The sequence below is a fragment of the Episyrphus balteatus genome, chromosome 1 (assembly GCF_945859705.1).
Source record: "Episyrphus balteatus chromosome 1, idEpiBalt1.1, whole genome shotgun sequence".
In the NCBI taxonomy this organism is placed as follows: domain Eukaryota; kingdom Metazoa; phylum Arthropoda; class Insecta; order Diptera; family Syrphidae; genus Episyrphus; species Episyrphus balteatus.
This window is the reverse complement of record NC_079134.1, coordinates 117,506,026-117,526,008: the sequence shown is the minus strand read 5'-3', so window position 1 is coordinate 117,526,008 and position 19,983 is coordinate 117,506,026. Positions and strand designations below refer to the sequence as shown.

Below are 19,983 nucleotides of genomic sequence, written 5' to 3'. Positions count from 1 at the left end.
TTGACATGGCCTTGCCTCCGTGTCGCCTTGTCGCCATGTCGCCTTGTCGCCATGTCACCTTGTCGCCTTGTCGCCATGTCACCATGTCGCCTTGTCGCCATGTCGCCTTGTCGCCATGTCGCCTTGTCGCCATGTCGCCTTGTCGCCTTGTCGCCTTGTCGCCATGTCACCATGTCGCCATGTCGACTTTTTGTGTTTAGATCAGATTGTGAGAAAATTGCATTTTTCCTTAAATTACCTATAGAATCTTTTGCTATCTTATGCTATCATTTATGAAATGCAAGCAAAAAAATGTTTTTTTATAAAATTCGCTTTATTTTGCATAGTTCTTTGGAAAATACCTCTTACCTCTAATATTATTGATGACTTACTTTGCTTAGGGATAACGATTAGTATTGTAAATGAAAATTCGTTTCTTTATTTGATCTATACGTTATTCTTTTCTGTTCATCGTTTTTTATCATTCCAAAATCAATGATTTTTTGCTTCCATCCATAAATTAAAAAATAAAACAAATTTTTTTAAAGAGAAATACTAAAATTATTTATTGCGATAAATAAAACACGTATGTACATATTGTGAAATGAACAATTGATTCAATTATTTGCAATAACAACAAGAACAAATCTATCAAAAACTGTCGTCATTTAAGCTCAATTTGAATTTACAATATGAAAATTTCACTAGCAAAATTATTCTAAGAAACGATTTTGCTCAAAACTAAATTTAGGTTTTTAAATTTGATAAATCTTCTGCAAAAGTAACTAATTTATGTAAGTTTTGAATTGAAAAATGATTTGTTGTACATACTTGTAATTTTATTTATTTCACCTTTAATGCAACATTTTGCTGGCGTTCGGTTTTGTTGACCTATTATAATAAATACAAATATTTATCATTATTTTTATAAAGAAAATTATTTTTTTTTACTTTAACTTACTTGCGGATTTGTATCGGTCAAATTGATACAATTTCGACCCAATCCGTCGCTAACAGAACAATTTAAACGCACTTCTTGAATTGATTTCTCCAAAATGTTCGTTTTATTCACAAATTCGGACATCTGAAATGAAAAAATTATTTGCGAAATTAAACTGGATTTCTAAAAGCCAATCTGAGCCAACAGGAAATTAATCAAAAATAAAAATATAAATAAAAACAACATTTTATGAGTAACCCTACTTTTTGGTATATTTTATAAATCGCAAAAAAACGAAGCAAGAAGAAAGGTAGGCCTAAAGACTCCTGGTAGAAGCAAATGCAAAAATAAAACCATTCAGAAACAGAACAATGCAAAACCAAAAAGTTTGTCACCGATTTCTGAGATCAACCCGATGGACCCCAAAGACGGATCACTGGTGTAAAGCAGATACGCGGAAGAGTTATGATCTCGAATCCAAATGATAAGCATTAAGATAATAATGGAATAAGATGGATCCAGAACAAAACATATGAATTTAAGTTTGTCTTGTATTTTAATAATTTTCGAAAACCGGACATTGAATTTTTTTGAAGTTTTGGTTTTAGATGTTGATTGGTAATTTCTTCAAAATGGCATCCAAACTCTATGAATTTTTTTTTTTCAAAAAATGATTCATACAAAATTAGTTTTTTTTTTTTTAAACGGCTCTAACGATTTTGAATTTTTTTTTTTCTAAAAATGCTCCAATAAAAGAAATGAAATTGCATACTCGTTTGTTCTCAGATGTTGTTTTTTTCGTGTGAAAAACGAATTTTAAGTTTTTTTTTCAAATACATTTTCTAAGTTGTTATACAAATAAGTACTCTTAAAAATTTTAGCAACTTGAACTTTAAGAGCAAGATTATTTATATCCAAATACTTAGCCGGTGTTTAATTTATTTTGAATCATGGATTGTGCACCTAGGGGAAGGGGTTTGTGTCACTGTGTTTTCAGCGAAGTTTGTGTTAAGTCTTAAGTGTTTAATAAAAAAAAAAAAAAGAATAAAGCGTATTTTTTCGTAGAGCCTAAAATTCATAAGAAGTTGTTAGATTAATATTAATTGTACATATAAGGAGGTCTCACAGCTGTTAAAGACCAAGTAAAAATAAAAAATTCAAATCTAGTATCAAAATTTGCGCAAGGTTCAACACTATTAAGATTTGTCATTAGTTTGGTCAAAAATTGGTTTGCTTCAAATTGTCATTTGTTCAAGAATTCAAATTGTCATTTGTCTCCGAATTCACTTTTCATTTTTTGTTACTTGGTTCACTTCAGCTCTTAACCCTCCATACAAGCTTTACATATCGTCGGTGAAACCAGAAAAGTGTGTAACTCCATTTTAGCAAATTTTATAGGAGAGCAGAAAAACAAATTCGTTTTGAAGGCATTTGTATGAGTTTTCATTTTCTAATTTGCTAATAAAATAAAAACTATGAACTTTAAGGGTATTCTGAGTTTAAAGAACGTTAGATATTAGGTTTGTCTAACAGATGGCATTCAAATCTAATTTTCAGAGTTTGGAGTTACACACTTTTCTGGTTTCACTGACGATATATGCAAAATTAAGCTGCTACAAAGCACTACTCTGCGAATTATACACATAAATAATGATTTGAAGTTATAAAAAAATTTACTTAATTTTCATTTTGATTTTAACTTTACTTTTTGTATTATTTCAAGGTTCATCTTTTAAAAATGTGGTTATATAGATACCGCAAGGCTTAATTGAATATTACATAGAATGTTATGGCTCGAAAGACAACTATCAAAATTTTCAAAATCTTGTCACTAAAAATTAAAAAACCTTTGATGTGCCGATGATTTGTCAGATTCCTCAAAGCATTTAATTACTTTTGTTGTTTAATTGAATCATTTATTTGCAAAACATGATAAGTCCACTTTTTTTCGAAATTCGTTTTTTTGACTAAATTTGTACTCCATGGATAACCACGTCTGTCTTTAAAATATGAAGTATCTACTCCATCTATATCCGATTTTACAGCTACGCGAAATATTTTTTTAGTATCAAAAACAGAATAAGTCCCGGACTTATCATCTTTTGAAAATAAACAACAGCTTCTTTTTGTGTAAATGGTATATTAGATTAATGGCTGAAAATCTTAAGTTTAAAGCTACTTTAAAGTTAAATAAGCAGTCCGGACATTGTATTTTATTCTCAAATACTATTGTTTGATAGACTGGGGCTAAAAGCGAAATTGCATATCCATTTAAAAACTAATTTCACATCCGTTTATTTTCAAAGTATGATAAGTCCAAAAGCGTTTTTATTTTTTATCTTTTGAGCTATCGCTCCAAAAATTAAAAAACGAAACGGTATTTTGTAGCTAGGCAAGAGTTCTACAGAATGTATTTTTTATAAATTTTTCTACGCATATCAAAAGAAAATAGAACGTTTTTTTCTTCTCCTGAAAAATTTAAAATCATGGACATATCATGTTTTGCAAATAAATGATTCAATTGAATAAAATTAATTAAGTATTTAGTGTTTTGTTTTGCTCAAAAATCCGACCTAAGCAAATTCCATTAGCATGTTGCATTGAAAAGGATAATTTTCAATTCTGAGGACACATTTATTTTCAATAAAGAACGCTATAGAGAAGATTGAACCCAAAACCTATGACACTTGAGTTACCTAATCAGGAAGATCAAAATACTTGATTTTTTCTGGTAAAGTTTTAAAACGAAACAGACTGAATGGCGCTGGAGATTTGCGCAAACAGCGCTTAAGTAAATTTGCTTCTTCTAGAAAAATATCCATCTGAAACTTAATAAATCTGGCCGATCATTCCTTATATCATTTAAAATAATTTCATTGAAAGCAAGGGTTGTCCATCTTCTAATGTATTCTGTATTATAAAGAAAAAGCTATTATTACAAAGTATCAAAATATTTTGAAATCAATTAAGGGCCATTTTATTCACTATTACACTCAACTCTAAAAATTGAAAATTGGTTTTTTTTTCAATAATTTGTTTCATTTTTTTTTAGTTAATGGTTACGAATATCATGCTATATGTTTAATTAATCAAATCAATGTGAATCATCAGAGCCAATTTACATTAAAAAAAGTAGACTTTTTGCGAAGAAAAAAAATGAATTTTGTCAAACGCATCACTTTTTTATTTATTTAATTTAAATTATGTATTCAACAAAATATATGAACTGTTCGTTCATTTTAACGTCACAAAATATTGTTTTGACACAAAGGTTCATCAGTTAATCATCTTCACTATTACAAGAAATGGGTACATGAATAATTTTCCAAAAAAACAACAATTATTTTAAAGTACAAAGTTTCTTCTTTTTAAAATTAAAACCAACTTTTGAAGCAAAATGATATTTCAAAGCAAAATCTCAAGTTTACTCGGCAAACTTCTGATATTTTCGAAAGTTGAGAAAATCGAAAGTTGATAAACTTGAGATTTGAAAACTGAAAGCTAAAACGGTCAACTTTCAGTGGATAAAATCGAATTCTCAAGTTGAAAATAAAAATCTTCGAGTTCTTTTCAACTTTGAGTGAATAAAATCGCCCTAAAGCTACTTGACAAGCATATTTTTAAAATATAAAATTTTCAAAAAATGGAAAAATATCCAAAAACGGTATAATTTTTTTTCAAAATTTAAATTTTTTTTAAAACTTTTAATTTTCTTTGGTTAATCTAAAATTTAAACGGTATTTATTAATAAAATGTTCAAATAAACTCAAGAATTTGATTTTGCTCATAAAAAAGTTATTAGAAATAAATCATTTACAGCTGCAAAAATGTGGTATTTTAAATTATCTCAAAAGTTCAAACCCTCACAACAGAAAAACTGTTTGATGAATAAGTCTCAAACTTTGCAGATTCATTTCAGGTCTATTAAGCCTGAACTACATCAAAACACAAAGTCAGAAAAGTACAAAAAAGTAAACACGATGTTTTTTCTTGTTCCCCCTAGTATTTTATTTGTATATCTCTCTTTCATTTTTAAAAAGTATTCAAGTCAAAAAGCTTGAACATGACCAAGCTTTCAATTTTCACAAAGTTTCAAAAACAAATACACTCAAACAATATTTTATATCCTTTCCGTAAGGTAGCTCTGCGATCACATAGTTCCTGTCATTTTCGAAGAAAAGCTCTTTTGACAAATAAATATTTTTTTTCAAATACAGTCGATTCCCTATAAGTCGAACTTCATCCAGGTCGAATTTCCATCTAAATCGAACTTTTTCACCATTTTTAATGAAACCGCCTGCAGCAAAAAGGTTGAATAGATGCCTCCTACTCGAATTTCCTATAAACTCGAACCAATTTTCGTGTCCTATGAAAATTCGACTTAGATAGAGTCGACTGTTTTTTGTTTACTTTTTCAAATTTTTTTTTATTTGAAATTTAAAACTTCAAAAAACAAAAGAGCTTTTTTATTTTTTTTTCCAATAGATGTCAGGTAAATATACATGTGATTTCTATATTTTGAGCTTTGTGTACTTTTTTGTACTTTTTCGACTTTGTGTTTTGATGTAGTTCAGGCTTTAAGCTTCAATAATTGAGCCTCAGTTTAATCTTTAAAACCGCAAAAAGGCCTATTTTGATAGCTTTTCTAAAATGATATCAAATGTACGAAAACATTTTTTTTATCAAAGCAAACTTTACTTCTTTGTAGAGAATTAAATGAAATTTTCAAATGTATCCTTAAATTTTCTGTGGAATGATCCGTTGTTGAGATATTGATAGTCAAAGTCAAAAGTATGGTTTTTGGTTCGAGGACTGATATTGTAGTCTAAGAAAATCGTAGAAGTTTAAAACAAAAAGAATCTTGAAGCCAAATAAATTGCCTTTCTAAAAATTATTATCATTTTATCACAAAAAATTTTCCCACTTTCTTATGAGAAAAGTAAAAACAAAAAAAAATTAGAAAATGTTGGTTTTTGAACAGTTCCAACGACTAACCTATTTTACCGTTAGAAATAAAATATTTAGTCATAAAATCCTAAAACTAGAAGAATGTAGCTTTCACATGCTTTTTGATTTTTCATGATGCGATAATTTTTTTTACAGCCTATCGAAAATCACTAAAAAAATCACAATTTTTTTTGTTCCCTTAATTTTTAGGACTAGTGTATGTATATATTTTTGAAAACTATTACTATTAACATCAATACTTACGGTATTTTCAAAATTTTCAACTTTGGCATCACAATCAACAATTTGCTGTTTGTATTTGGTCCAATCATTTTTAATGGAACTAACATGTGAGGTAATATTTGCAGACTTGTCGAGCAAGTCATCTATCTTTGTCTAAATTAAAATAGAAACAAAAGTATACTTTTGAATTAAAATGAATTTCCACAACAAAATATACATACTTTATGCGTTAGAAGTTCCTCGCTAAGAATGTGTGTTTTTTGAGTAAGTGTATCATTTACTACACTTATGTTTGCAGTAACACTCTTAATTTGGTTCTCATAGTTTTGTTGTAGATTTTGAATCTTTTGCAAGCACACATCTTCATCTTTGCTTTTTTCTGGGATATGGTTGGATATGTCATTGAAACGTACCTTTATTAAAGTAAATTAACAAAAATATAAACTACTTGAAATTTGGAATAATAAAATAAATTTGTACGCACCCCCAATTTATCGATGTCTTCTTGTAAACTAGATTGATTCTTTTGGACAGTAGTGAAATGCTCCTTTATTATTTCCATATCACTGGCGACAGCTTCAAGTTTTGCACCGAGATCGGCTACAAACTTATCATCTTTGGAATATTCATTGCGACTGTCTGCTTTTGCAGCGAACTTTGTGAAATTTGTTTTTAGGCTTTCTATAGCTGTTTGAACTTCATTTAGTTTTTCATAAATTATACTTTGGTTTTTCTCCAATAAAGATGATTTCTCATGCCATTTTTGCATTTCTTCAGGAAGATTTTGGCTTATCACAGAAACTGCATAGAAAATCAAATGTTAAATATTTAGTCAAATTAAATGAATTAGCAAAATTTAATTTAATAATCTTAAAAATCGATTCAGATTATTTAATTTATTTACTTTTATGTTTTTAATACATGTTACATCTTAATAATGAAGGAAAATACATCTGTAGAGTTTTGGTATAAACATGATAACTAGAATAATTGCTATTTTTCATGAAAGGCTTTCAAATGTTTATAAGCAGGGATAGGATCTTGTGGACCTAAAAACTTAAAAAAAGGCAAAATAAAACTCCGAAAAAGGCATAAAAAGGCATTTATTGAGAAAAGAATGAAATATAAAAATTAATTGCAGTAATTTGGAACAATCATGAGTTTTTTAAAATTTTCAGTTAACAAGCGCCTGCGATTGTCCCTTAAAGCCTGGTACGCTGCTCGCGCTAAATTTTAGCTAAAATAAAATTTCCATACAAGTTATCGATAATAATTTGTATGGGACTCATTTTAGCTCTGCTAAAATTTTTCGATAATTTGTATGGGAGCTAAATTTTAGCGCGAGCAGCGTACCAGGCTTAAGAGTGCTCTAAAGGAGCTAAAATTATCTGTCTACATCTGTAGAGACGACTGGACCCCAATTAAATAACTCGACATCGCCCACTTCAACATTTGCAGGGTGCTCTGAGGTCGAACTACGGCATAAGTTCGTTACCGTTTTGACTATTGCTTTCTCTATTTGATTAGAAGAAAATGATAGAGACATAAAGCGTCAATACGTTAACGTACGTAGTTCGACCCCTGGATTTGTGTTCCAATGTATTACGCAATTTATTTGTTCAACTTTTTCGAGTCCCTCAAAAACATCTTTTGCGACTGCCCCTTTCGCAGCTTCCAAATCTCTCTGGATTATGTCCAAAATCTGGAAAACTTCTTCAATGGAGTATTGTAAATTGAGAATGTTAGCTTTTGAACTCTGATACGTGTCGGTTGTCGGCCGCGCAATAGAACGTAGAAGACAATAAATGGTAGCAATAGCAGACAAACAAGTTGCATAGGTAGATCTTTTCATTCGAATTTTGTTTGTGTGGGGTAATTAGTGAATTTTTAATATAGAAGAGATATATTGAGTAAGAAATATACTGAGTAAGTTAACTTTTTGTTTGTATATTTGAGTGTTTTGTGTGTAGACATTACCTTTAAGATGCTAAAAAGATAAAAAACATAGGAAAAGACAAAAAAAGGCAATAACAAGAGAAAAGGCAAAAAAAGGCAATAACGAAAGAAAAGGCAAAAAAAAGGCAAAATAAAATACATATATTTGGAACGAGGGGGACGTAAAACGTGTTTTTATTTAATCTATAATGTCGTACGATTAAGCAAGAAAAAAAGGCAAATTCCACAACATCCTATCCCTGTTTATAAGAATATTATTTAAAATCTTTTGAGTAATAAAGTTCGGACGTACGTTCCGTTCATGGTTCAAATTAGTGGAAAAAAAGGCAAAAGGTATCATAAGTCGTGTTTTACTGGTACTCAGTATTTTACGGAGTAAACATTTTATGCTCTAAAAAACACCAAGCAATTACTTTAATTTATTATTAATAATCCTTTATTGTTGAAGGGTAAAAACTGTATAAGTTAAAAAAAATGTCCTGTAATCCAACAAATAAAAAACTTTTGTTTATCCTTAGCAATCATTTGTTGTAAAATAAATTTTATGTAGGCTATACGTAGGCCTACGAAAAAAGTAAAATTTATTTTACTCAAAAATGTCACGAAATAAGGAATTAATTAATGATTTGTTGTTGTTTCCCATGCAAAAATTTAATGAGCTAAGTACTGAGTTACCAATAAAACACGGCTAAGGTTTTTTTTTACGACATTTTTTGAATTGAGTTATCATGTCTATGACAAACCTCACAAATATGTTCTGCTGGTGTAATTTTAATTTTATGAAATAAAATAAAATTTTGCGTGAACCATTTCGTGATAACCCAAAAGATTTAAACATTGTTTGAGTTTTAAATATCGAGAAATTCAAAATATGTTGAAGTACATACATATACAAAATTAAAATTATAAAAATAATAATAAAATATAAATGTCGTAACTATTTAGTTACGTAATTTATTTATTTTTTTCTCCAAATGGTGAAAAATTCAGTGTAACAAATTTTTGTAACGGTAGATAAAACTAAACAAAAACCCCTCTGACAAAATCTTTGGTTATGGCAATTATCTTAGGTGTGAATCTTGATAAAAATCCAGAATCAGATTCTTGAATCTCAGATTCATTTTTTTGTCATTTTTTTGAATCTCAAGACGCAAATAGATCATGAAATCTGAGATTCTTTCACTATTTCCTCTCTTCACCCCCCCCTTTCAGCTGTCAAATTCACAAATCTCATTCTGAGATTCGTCAATAGAAAACGACATTACCAATTCTACTACCCTTTAAAAAGTAACAGTTGTTTTTACGTATATTTAGTGCTTGCACAACAACATATAAACTCCTCATTGAAAATATATAAATTAAAAAAGTCAAATCTGTTTCAACTTAAATAACACTGGCCAAACGTTTTAAAATTTTCCAGAAAGATTTATATCTAATTTTATAGATTTGGGTTCAGTGGGCTCAAAAATCATATTGTTTTCTTTCTAGCAGCTCTAGTTTTTAATATTTGGGGAATATTCATACTAATTTTTCAATTTTCCTTATTTTGAGCGTTTATTAGAATTTTCCAGAAAAAGTTATATTAAACTTAATGTATTTTGGGTCAGTAAACCTAAAAATCACATTCATTTATTTGTAGGAGCTATATTCTTTTGAAATATTTAAGTTTTCACATTTCGGGGGTAATTTAGTACTAATTTTAAAGTTATGCTTATTTTAACTGTTTGTTAACATTTTCCAAAAAATTTTTTGTCGAAATTAGTCTTAAAATCACACTCGTTGCTTTCTAGGACCTCTAGTTTTTAAGATATTTTCATTTTTCACATTTTGGAAGTGATTTCATACTATTTTTTTTTTTTAGATTTTATTATTACAAGCGTTTGTAAAGTTTTGCTGGAAAAATTATTTCGAATGTATTGTATTTCGGTTCAGTACGTAAAATAAAAATACAAATACATTTTTTAAATAAAAAAAATTAATAAAAAAAAATTTTATGAATTTCTATGCCTTTTCATGTATAAATATTTTAAGAAAAAACTAATATTGTTTTCGGAATTAGCACCCTAAATTTAGTAAGAAATGATAAACAACGGTCTGGAAAATTTTTGTGTGTTGAGCAGTGTAATTTATGTTTAACATAAACTCTTAATTCTCTACTTTTTCCTCTGCGTACACTTTCACATAAGGATTTATGTTGAACTTAGAGCCGTTTGCTGAATCGAAACTTAAGCATTTAAGTTCAACATAAATCCTTATGTGACAGTTTACACAGAAGAAAAAGTAGACAATTAAGAGTTATGTACAAAAAAAACATGTAAGAAAATCAAGGTCCAAGATCATTTTGGATTTGATTGCACTTTAAAAAGAACAAGAGGAAGGCCGTGTGTCAAATCTGAAACTCGTGATTTTTGCAGAAATTTTAATAGCAATATTATGTTCTTTAGGTGTTGTGTTAATACACATGAAAACCGCAATTTTTCGATATGGAACAATTTTGAGCAAAACTTAGACTATAAATAAATCTTAGGATAGCAAAACCATTTTAGTCCAGTCACATAGGGTTCAACCTCGGAATGAATGCTAATAGAATTTTTTTTTGCTCTCAAAATGAAAGTGATTATATGAGAAAATAATCATTTTATTTTCAATTGACTCTACCAAAAAATCTATGTTCTGGTATTCTATAATTTACCTCAAAGGTATGGAAAAAAACTCATGTCCACAAGTTGCGATTTTCGGGTTCAACCCACGAGATGAAGATTTAGAAAAATAACAAAAATATTATGATCACATACATACATGTATGATGCATGATTTCGAGGTATTTGCTAATGCTGATTCTATTTAAATCCAAAAGCAAGGCAATCTGACAAATCTAAAGAAGTGATTTGCTATCGATTATTTTTATTTTTTTGAATAACAACAATTGTGGATTTGTTTCAAGTCGAATGACGAATCGAAACGTCATAAAAGTTTTGCTTTAGATAAAAGCGATTGGCGTATGGATTTTAAAAGAGGATTCTATAATATAATATAACAGAAAAGTAAATTTTATTACAGTTGCAATTGACGTAAATAGATTAGGGGTGTAAGTGGTTTTGGGAAGAATTCCTGATGGAAAAATTTTCATTTGAAACTCACATTAGCGCTGATTAAATAACAACTTTATTCACCAATGGGAAAATAAGAAGAATGCACGTTTTTTTCAGGGAAATCAACATTTTGTAAAAGTAATTCAATTTAAAAATTCTTAATTAAAGTGAAAAATGTGAATTTTTGGATAGTTCCCGATTTCGGTTTTTACAGGTACCACTTAAAATTGGGTATCGGAAACTTTTGAGCTTACTTTTAGTAAAACTTAGCTTAAAACTCAAAGATTCTGTCAAAGTTCAATTTTTTGTTTTCACACAGAAAGAAAAAAATATTAAAATTTTGAACTCAGTAGAGGCAAGGGTCATTCCATGATGGGTGTACAATTTTTTTTTTTTGAAAAAAAAGCAAGAAAAGCATTGATATAGTCTATGCTACATTTTAAGACCATAACACTAACATTAGTAGCGGTGTTCTTTTGTTATAAAATTTTAAAGTCTATTGAATTTTTTCGATTTTTATATAATAAAACGTGAAAACTTCTTTGCTTTCCTAATTTTTCGACAAAACCTTGGGGGATTCTATGTTTATATTTGTTCAATAATCTTATTACAAATATTTTAAGAAGTTCATTTGAAATGTGCATAGTGTAGACCTCGAAATACTTACACTTCAATGTAACCATGTACAACATTTTTTTTTTATTTAATGGTATATGACCACATATGTTATCAAATGATATGAATTTAATATTTGGACTTAATGATCTTTCAGAAGTGAATTCAATAAATAAAAAACTAATTCACAAGTGGTGCGATGCGTAGTGCGTCGGCTTCCCAACCGCTAGGTCGTGAGTTCAAGCCTCGCTCGGGCAATTTTCAAAATTAATTGAACATAAGCGACTTAGGAATATGATGATCAGGTTGGTCCCCGTGTAATAGCTATAACTCCGGTCTATGAACTTGGTGGTAACACACACAAGTTGTTGTTGTTCATTCAAAACCTTCAATATAAATTGATTACACAAGCAGCTGCCCTGCAAGTATGAAAGCTATACACAAACCTCTTCTAATTTCTTATTTTCCCAACTTTTCCCCGGCTTTTTTCCGGCTTCTTCAAGGGTATAATTTATTAATTTCTTAAAAACAAAATACAAATTATTTATTATAGCTGTTTTAAAATTAATTTTGCTTGGACCTGTTTTTTTAAAGTATTGTGTTAATTCATATTAATTTATTGTTGGTTGGTTGTTTACAATCATCACGAACATTTAAATAAATGAATATTGACGTTTTGCTACGACTAAACTGGAGTTAATAACTGCACTGCTTATTTTCTAAAATTTGGAGATTTTCTTTAAACCCTAAGCACTGAATTTGATTATTTGTAAGGTCCTCCCTATGTCTTTTATTTGAAAAATAAAGAAAACTATTCAGCCCTATCGGCAATGAGAAATTTCCCCGGGAGTAGGTTTTCTCTCCCGGGAATTTTTCTCCTTATCGGCAATCTCCATCGGAATTTCGTTTTCGGGAAAGAAGTACAACCAACTTAACAAAACAAAAAAAACCTTCGAACACATGTCTTAGAAAATTTTGACAACTCTAATTTGATTGTATTTAGTGCGCAAAAACAATTAAAATGTTTAATAGTCAATATTTATATAATTTTTTTCTTTGGTGTTGATTTGTGGATTTTTATTAAATATTTTTTTTTATTTTTTGCCCAACTTCTTACTTTGTTTGTTTCTTCAGATGGACATGTAATTAGTTTTGTGTTTGTAATTTTAATTAAAGAATCAATCAATAAAGTTTCTTAAGCTTTTTTTTTTTGACATTATAAACAAATAACTGAAATAAATTGAGGCATTCCACATAATTTGATCATTTCTTCGACCAAAGAAGCAAACTAATGCTTCGGAATGGTCTCCTTTAGTTCCATGCTTTTTTTTTAAGGTTTTCTTATATTTTATTTTTGTCTACTATTTTGCGTTATCCAGTTGCAATATCATTTGCTTTTTATTGGATTAAGGAAGTAAATAATTTAATATTTTTAACAGAATATTTTGAAAGAAAAACACGTACATTTTGGCTTCAAAAAATCTGTTCCCCATAAAAAATATGATAGAAATACTTCGGGGGAGAAACTTCATTCCCGATAGGTATTTTTGTGTGGAATTTTTTCCTAGGAAATTTTTCCATTCAAAAAGTATTGCCGATACCGTTTTTTGGGATTAGAGAAATTTTTCCAGGGAAATTGTATTGCCGATAGGGCTGATTCAGTTTACCATATCAACCACTTTTGATTTATTTTGCGTAAAACAGGTTTTAGATTTACCGTTTTCCATTATCTTTTAAGATAAAAGTCAACGGATGAGTTTTTCTAATAAAAATTAAAAATCAACCAAAGACCTTGAAAATAATTTTATAATATCACAGTTCTAAACTGAATGGGAAAAATGCGAAGTAAAAATCATTAACAAATTTGAAAAAGCTCTGCAGCGTTACGACTTAAATTATGTACAGAAATACTGTTCAAAACTGCAAAAGGATCGGCAAAAAAAATTTTAAGTAATTGATATTTTCTTCGACTTTGAAAACGTAAGTTGTGGGATAACGCTCTAAAGTTTAAAGGTATAAAACTGTTATAAGTGAAGTATAGAAATTTTGATCCAATCAACTTTGACACAATATTTTTGGGATATAATGCATTCAGTTAAAACAAATTAAGGTGACTTTGGCATTATAAGCAAAGGTTTAAACGATAAATGTGCCCATGATTATGAAAGTGGAGTAAGTCACTTTTTGCATTGTTTAAAGAAAAACTTACATAATAATTTTCTTATAACGATTTAATTATATTTCTTTTATGAAATCACTAGAGGAGCAATAAAGAAGTTTATTTACTCCAATTTCGCTTTTAAATAAACTTTACCCCTTAAATAATAATTATTTTAAGTCTAGATTTGAGGCCATTTTTAGGAGTGACTTAGTCCACTTTCATAATTAAGGGCACAAATATATTTTCTTAAATCTTAAATAATATATAGAATTTATTAAGCTCATAGCCGTGCTGAACATGGACTTCACAAGAAAAAGTGTTTATTTTTTTCATGCAAATTTAAAAGAAAACAAAAATATGGAGAAAATAAGAATTGCATGCCATTGCTTTCTTTCCTTAAAATATTAAGCTTAAACTAACTTATCAACAAATCTTACATATCCTTTTTTAATAATTGTATTGTTTTATGTATAATATCAAAAGCAGAAACATGCATTACCGCGCTTATAGATTGCTTACAGCGAAGTGTTTTTTTTTTTTTTTAGTGTTCATAAAAAAGAAGAAGAAATGATCTTTGGAGCTAACCTTCTTCAATTTTTTGGCGGTATTCAATGAATTGTTGTCTTAAATCAAAATACAACCAATGTACGAAACCGAATAAGATTATAATAACAATCACCACAATCAGTGGCGCACACATCCGAATTGGAAAATTGGAATTTCTCACGTGACATGTTTCCACTTTTTTATAATTTGACTCCTGCAAAAATGTTCAAAATTCAAGCCAAATATTGAAAGTATACTTTTAATAAGAAATAAATTATACCAAATTACAATCTTCCTGATCGTCCGTGGACGTCCTAATCAATTTTTCTAGAGAATGTTTGCCTTTTGTATTCAGTGGTTTGCTTGTATTGTTTCTATAACACACATTAAAAAAAAATGAAGGTATTTGCAGATGAATGAGAATCTCAATAAACTACCTTCTGGCTATTGAATATGAAACTAAAGCATCAAGCTCTCGTCTCTTTCGAATTTTTTTAGCTCCCGTTTTAATGGGCAGACTTATTTGCAAGCCTGATTCCATTTTTTTTTCGGGTTTCGGGTTCTATACAAGATAACTAAGCTCAAGTATATAAAGTTTGTAATGGACAAGAAAAAAATAAAACTTGTGATAAAACGGGCTTCTATTGTATCGACTGCCAATTGAAATGGGTTCTGCGCACTGTTTGCGGATTGTATGTATGTATAACTTTATGAATATGTGAGAGCTATTGTTCAAAAAAATGATTGTAACTCTTTTACAAATGTCTTTTTAATTGAAAGGAATTTAATGATTTGCGCTAAGGGAGGTTGAAGAATAATAATTTTACCTTTTATAATTTCATTTTGCAATCGTTGATTCTCTATGTGAATAACTGACATGGTGTAGGAAAGAATTAACAACCAACACGATGTAATGAAGAAGACAGTTCCAAGCAGGATTACATTACGATGGCCATAAGTTGAAGATTCAATCCTTTGTCTTCCCGTTGCTAATTTTGGTCTTGTTTTTCTGCAAAAACAAGATTGTTATTTTGATGTTTAATATTAAAAATAACAAAAGAAAAAAACACTTTATAAATATTGAATAAATTGCGCCAGTCTTATCTTACCTTCTTACTTTTCGCTTTCTTTGGTGTTCTATCTCGGGAAGTTCCAAGTCGGATAGACTTAAATTTTCTGAATGTTGCAACAAATTTGAACTTTCTTTATTATCCATTATGGCTATTTTAGTGTCCAACATGTACATTTTTGATAAGAATATTTTTCCAAAACACAAAATTTTCACATTCTATCCATTTTCATTTCGATATTTTTGATTATTTACTAAAAAATCTTGATGGACGGTCAGCTGACAAGTGAGTGCGTTCCAAGTTTAATTTTGCATGAGAAAAATATGAAATGTAATTTTTCTTTGAAAATTCGATGAGTAAAGGACCCATCTAGCGCTCTGATTATAGATTGAATTTATGTCGTTTTTCATTTGCCAAAAAGAAACTTGCGAAGGCAAATCAAAAGTCATGTCGAATTCTTTAAAAAAGCTTGGTACGCAGTTGGAGCTAAATTTTAGCGCAAATAAAATTCCGATACAAGTTATCGATAATTTTTATCCATTTGAAGGCTTGGCCACACCGAAGAAGGGTACATGCGGTAACGGTACGGGTAATTGTATGAAAAAAATTCCACATCTGAACGTTGATGTGTCAAGGCTTGGCCACACCGGAGGGTACGCGGTAGCGGTACGGGTAGCGGCAACGATATTTGTATGAAAAAAATTCAACATCTGAACGTTGATATGTCAGTTTGGAATTTTTTCCATACAAATACCCGTACCGTTACCTGTACCTCTACCGCGTACCCTCCGGTGTGGCCAAGCCTTCAGTTAGGAATTTTTTTCATACAAGTACCCGTACCGTTACCGCATGTGCCCTTCGGTGTGGCCAAGCCTAGTCGGGTATAATTTTTCGATAATTTGTATGGGAGCTAACCACAGTACACATAAAGCCTGGTACGCTGCTCGCGCTAAATTTTAGCTCCCATACAAATTATCGAAAATTTTTAGCCGAGATAAAATGGATCCCATACAAGTTATCGATAACTTGTATGGGAATTTTATCTCAGCTAAATTTTAGCGCGAGCAGCGTACCATGGGGTAATATATTCCGAACGTTGTCAAAATTTGTTTGTCAAAAATGGGCACCAATCTGTCAGGTCGGCCTTTAATTTTTATATTTCAATCGCAGTAAACAGGAAATTTGTTTTTGTTTTAATTTATAAAATGTCATTTAAAAATTTTATAAATTGAAAAATGACAAATTTTCTTCGTGTTTCATCGCGGAAAATGATAAATAATTGTTTAAAAATTAGTGGTGTGCGTGGTTTATCGGTGTTTGTGAGTTTTTCGTAGGTATTTTAAACAATTAAGAATTCGGTAGCTGACATTGGTCGCCAAAGTGTCATGTTTTGACAATCTGGCGACCAATGTCAGTTCGGAATATATTACCTTTTTATGTGTACTGTGGGAGCTAACATTTATCTCGATCTGCGTACGAAGTAAGCGAATCATTCAAAGCCAAATCTGACAACCCCCACTTTGAAGAACATGACAGATGCAAATTTTAAATGTGATTGGCGATTGGAGCACATACTACTAGCGCCGTAGTTTCAACTTTTGAACTAATTTAAACAGGACGGATGTTTACATTTTGTATTCCTAAAAATGGCGTCCATGTCAAAAGTCCTAGCAAAAAACAAGCAAAATGTCGGATGTTAGCTCCTTCCGTCCTGTTAATTTGAGTTTTTGTTTCGACCACCGGTAGCGCATTTCAACTTTGCCAATCGCCAATAAAACAAGGGTTTATGTTTTCACTAGAGCCTAAAATGAGATAATAGGTCCGTTCCACACTCAAGCCTGGTACGCCGCTCGCTTTAAATTTTAGCTCCCATACAAATTATCGAAAAATTTTAGCCGGGATAAAATGAGTCCCATACAAATTATCGATAACTTGTATGGAAATTATATCTTGGCTAAAATTTAGCGCGAGCAGCGTACCAGGCTTCAGTTTGCAACTGCCGAATTTAGTAATTTTTGGTTATTTTTGGTCAGAGTCTGTTCCCAACTTCAAAAATTGTGTAGAAGAGAGCGCTCACGAGAGAGTACAAAATTTCCCCACCCTGACAAATTTAGCCCAGAGAATTTCTTCCGGCAGAAATATGAGTTCTGTCAAATGAAAAGTTGACGTATGTCAAACAAATAAATTGAGAAGAAAACAAATCAAATTGTAGTGATTTTTTTAAATTGAATCGCGTTTACGTGTGTTTGCATTAAAAAAGTGTTAATGTTTATCGAATAAAGGCTTAACTACATTGGCTCAAAAAGTGAAAAAGTACAAAAGTGAAAATTTTCAAACGCATTTTTGTATAGTTTTTCGGGCTAGAAAATTAAAACAAATAGTGCAGAAAGCTTATTTTTTGGCCTTAAATACAATTTCTATACTTCTTTTTACAAAAAAATTGTACTAGCGAGAAAAAAAATATTTTCACTTTTGTACTTTTGCAAAAAGTGGTGTATGTAGTTAAGCCTTAAAGCATAAAATATGAAATTGTGTTGTATAATGGTGTTCAACTTGTTCCAGACTTTTTGGCAGTCTTTCGTAGTTTTATTTACTTCTGAGAGAATTCTCTCCCAACTCTCATTAATTTGACAGACTGCTGAATTTAGTGCACAAAAAGTCTGGAACAAACCTAATTACGCAAATCATTTTATTTTGATTGTCAAATTCTATAGAAAAAAATTGAATTTGAAATCTGAACTGACCTCATTGGCGAAGTTATCTCATTTGGACTCTAGTGAAAACAGGCTATTAAATTAATTTTTCGTATGAATTTATTAGCTAAATTGTTGCTGAAGCCTAGTATGCAGATCGAGTTAAATTTTAGCTCCCATACAATTTATGGAAAAAAATTAGCCGAGCTAATTTTTGTTTCCAAGGCATATGATTTCTAGAAAAAATTGTCTTCGAGATCGTCGATTTTTTCTTTGGAAGCAATTCCACCAACGTAACTGCTGGGAGTATTGCCAAAAAACACAGCTTAAAGCCTGGTACGCTGCTCGCGTACTTTGTACTTTGTACTTTTTCAAAAAGTGGTGTATAGCCTGGTACGCTGCTCGCGCTAAATTTTAGCCGAGATAAAATTCCCATACAAGTTATCGATAATTTGTATGGAATCCATTTTAGCTCAGATAAAAATTTTCGATAATTTGTATGGGAGCTAAAATTTAGCGCGAGCTGCGTACCAGGCTTAAGCCTGGTACGCTGCTCGCGCTAAATTTTAGCCAAGATAAAATTCCCATACAAGTTATCGATAATTTGTATGGGACTCATTTTAGCTCAGCTAAAATTTTTCGATAATTTGTATGGGAGCTAAAATTTAGCGCGAGCAGCGTACCAGGCTATACCCTCCAGTGTGGCCAAGCCTTTAGAGTTGTCATTTTTTCGCTTTCGGGTTTTTCTTGTATTTTTTCTTGTATGTTTTACAAAGAGACACAAAAATGTATGCTCCTAAAACTAGTTAAATACATTTTGTCATTCCAAATTCTAAACAATTTTTGAAAAAAATAGTTTGGTAGCACAGATTTAAAACTGTTCAAAAAGTTAAGCCCAGAGAAATCTCCGGGCTAAACAAGTAAGCCCACGGGGCTAAGGTGTTGTTGTATTTAACATGTAAAATGCTTAGCCCCGACTGCATTTTATTTGTCCAGTTAAGCCCGGTGGTAATACACCTAACACACCTAATTTGTATGGGATGAATTTTTTTTCGATAATTTGTATGTGCATAAGCCTGGTACGCTGCTCGCGCTAAATTTTAGCCAAGATAAAATTCCCATACATTTTATCGATAACTTGTATGGGATCCATTTTACCTCGGCTAAAAATTTTCGATAATTTGTATGGGAGCTAAAATTTAGCGCGAGCAGCGTACCAGGCTATAGGGATGAGCTGGTTTTGTGATAGCAGCTACAAGGATATCTGCTATTTTACAGCCTGATGGTACGTCTGCTTCTACACGACGAAGCGAACTCTGCGACTGACGAAATCAAATAAAGCAATACAGCAAAAAATAAAGAACAAGATAAAAGAGAGACTCACATGGTAGAAAATCTTCCTTCCCTATTTTTTCGAACTTTCTTTCTCCCTTGCTCTTATGTGCATCTTGAACTTTGCGTCTTTGTGTACAAGCAGACTACGCAGTTCGAGATATAAGCCTGGTACGCTGCTCGTGCTAAATTTTAGCCGAGATACAATTCCCATATAAGTTATCGATAATTTGTATGGGATCCATTTTAGCTCGGATAAAATTTTTCGATAATTTGTTTTGTATGGGAGCTAAAATTTAGCGAGAGCAGCGTACCAGGCTATAAAACGTAATAGCGTTTTTAATTGGCAATCTGGAAGCAAAAAAAAGCAATCTGAATGCTTTCAATTGGGCAAAACTGACAGTTCTGA

The 19,983-nt window shown here is 30.6% G+C and overlaps 1 protein-coding gene across 4 annotated transcripts; it reads right to left on the bottom strand.

The window, feature by feature from the left end:
* Nucleotides 1–546: 546 nt before the first annotated feature.
* On the bottom strand, nucleotides 547–15,836 carry LOC129919151 (uncharacterized). Of its 4 annotated transcripts, none has more exons than XM_056000009.1 (9): nucleotides 14,917–15,132; nucleotides 14,760–14,853; nucleotides 14,519–14,693; nucleotides 6,594–6,910; nucleotides 6,331–6,522; nucleotides 6,131–6,262; nucleotides 941–1,063; nucleotides 811–870; nucleotides 547–764 (listed from the first exon to the last, which is right to left on the bottom strand). In XM_056000009.1, the coding sequence occupies exons 1-8, from the start codon at nucleotides 15,018–15,020 to the stop codon at nucleotides 823–825; spliced, it is 1,185 nt and encodes a 394-aa protein (XP_055855984.1). In that variant the 5' UTR covers nucleotides 15,021–15,132; the 3' UTR covers nucleotides 547–764; nucleotides 811–822. The 4 variants fall into 4 exon arrangements, with proteins under 4 accessions (XP_055855984.1, XP_055855977.1, XP_055855981.1 ...); XM_056000006.1 differs by having other exon boundaries at nucleotides 548–752; XM_056000002.1 differs by having other exon boundaries at nucleotides 547–870.
* Nucleotides 15,837–19,983: the final 4,147 nt, after the last annotated feature.

Bases quoted from the DNA above. Each gene is read 5' to 3' on its own strand.
- LOC129919151 (XM_056000002.1), bottom strand. From the start codon at position 15,020: ATGGAATCAGGCTTGCAAATAAGTCTGCCCATTAAAACGGGAGCTAAA. The intron at 14,694-14,759 runs GTATAATTTATT...ACATTTTTGCAG, and splicing joins ATCAGGAAGATTGTAATTTG to GAGTCAAATTATAAAAAAGT. The intron at 1,064-6,130 runs GTAAGTATTGAT...TTTTCATTTCAG, and splicing joins TTGAAAATTTTGAAAATACC to ATGTCCGAATTTGTGAATAA.